The sequence below is a fragment of the Haliaeetus albicilla genome, chromosome 2 (assembly GCF_947461875.1).
Source record: "Haliaeetus albicilla chromosome 2, bHalAlb1.1, whole genome shotgun sequence".
Classification (NCBI taxonomy): Eukaryota; Metazoa; Chordata; class Aves; order Accipitriformes; family Accipitridae; genus Haliaeetus; species Haliaeetus albicilla.
Genome location: NC_091484.1, coordinates 62,564,514 through 62,565,759, shown reverse-complemented (window position 1 = coordinate 62,565,759; position 1,246 = coordinate 62,564,514). Strand labels below are relative to the sequence as shown.

Here is a 1,246-nt window from a genome sequence, read left to right as displayed (position 1 = left end):
CTCTGAAGCCGGCAAACCAACTTCAGGATTTCAGGGGGGCAGAGGCCTTTCCCCGGCGTTCCCCGCACCGCGGGGAGCTGACAGGCCCCCTCCTCCAGGCGCCTGGCTGCGGAACTTCTGTCCTGGGCTCGGAAGCCCCCGAACCGGCGGTTGCTTCAGGAGAGGCCAACGGGCAGCGCTAAGACGGAGGCTCCCCAGCGGTTCTCCAGCCGCCGCCGGGGCGGCTGAGGGAGCGCGGCCCTACCGCCCCGGCCTGAGCCACCCGGCGGGCCGCGCCACCGCCCCTGCCCGGGCGCCGCTTGCCCCGGAGGAAGCGGCCGGCGGCAGAAGGGCCTCGCCTGCCCCCGCCCTCCGGGCCCTGCCCGCCTCGCAGGTGCCAGCCGGGCGGCCAGGCCCCGCGCCGATGCCACCGGACTCCCCCCCGCCCCGCCGCCCCCCAGGCCGCACTCACCATTTTTGGGCAGGCTCTGGATCACCTTCACGGCCGCCTCGAACCTGGTGGCGTGCACGGAGCCGGTCTCCGCCATGTCCCCGTCCCGTCCCCTCACCGCCCGCCGCCTCCTGCTCGGCCGCCGGGCCGCGTCCGGCGGGGCGGGCTCGGCTCGGCTCAGCCCAGCCTCCCTCCTCACGGCGCCTGCAGCCGACTGCACGGGAGAAGGGCTGAGAGGCGCCGGGCCATAGGCAGCCACCCCCCGGCGGCAGCGGGGCGGGGTGCCCGGCCCCGGCCCTCCCCCTCCGGCAGGGCTGGGCGCAACCCGCCCAGCTCCTCGGACCGGCCTCTCCCCGCGGGCCGAGCGTGGCCTAGCAACACCCCAGCCCACAGCCCACCCCTACCTTCACCCCGGCTTCAGGCGCCCATGTTAGGTCTCCCACGGAGGCGCGCCTCGCCTCCCCTCCCCTCCCCTCGCCTCCTCTCCTCTCCTCTCGCACCGCCCCGAGGCCGCCAGGGGCTCGCCGGGAAACGTAGTCCGCCCGCCGCGCCCCGCGGCACGGCCGGGCCCCACACGGGTGTCCCCGCCGCCCGTCCCCTCTCAGCGCCTTCTCTTCCTCCCGCCGCCATGGCAGGCCGCTGCCTCTCCGGCAAGCCCCCTCGCAGCGAAGGGCGAGGGCTGCGCGGAGGCGGCCGGCCGGCCCCGCCGGCCAGGCTGAGGCCGAGGAGAAGCCCCTGGGCCGGCCTGACCCCAGGAGCCTCCCGGAGCTGCTCTGGGTGATGGCGGGTTCGGTCTTGGGGCCCGAGAAGCCGTCC

The 1,246-nt window shown here is 77.0% G+C and overlaps 1 protein-coding gene across 5 annotated transcripts in view; it reads right to left on the bottom strand.

Annotated features, from left to right (window-relative positions):
• The window catches only part of ACBD5 (acyl-CoA binding domain containing 5), a 53,294-nt gene extending 52,390 nt beyond the window's left edge, over positions 1 to 904 (bottom strand). For 2 of the 5 annotated variants that reach the window (XM_069777609.1, XM_069777618.1), the window contains exons 1-2: positions 835 to 904; positions 452 to 644 (exon numbers count right to left, since the gene is read on the bottom strand). In XM_069777609.1, coding sequence (XP_069633710.1) covers positions 452 to 527 — 76 coding nt within the window. In that variant the 5' untranslated portion in view covers positions 528 to 644; positions 835 to 904. The other 3 variants (XM_069777636.1, XM_069777626.1, XM_069777645.1) reach the window with 3 other exon arrangements.
• Between the last annotated feature and the right edge of the window lie 342 nt (positions 905 to 1,246).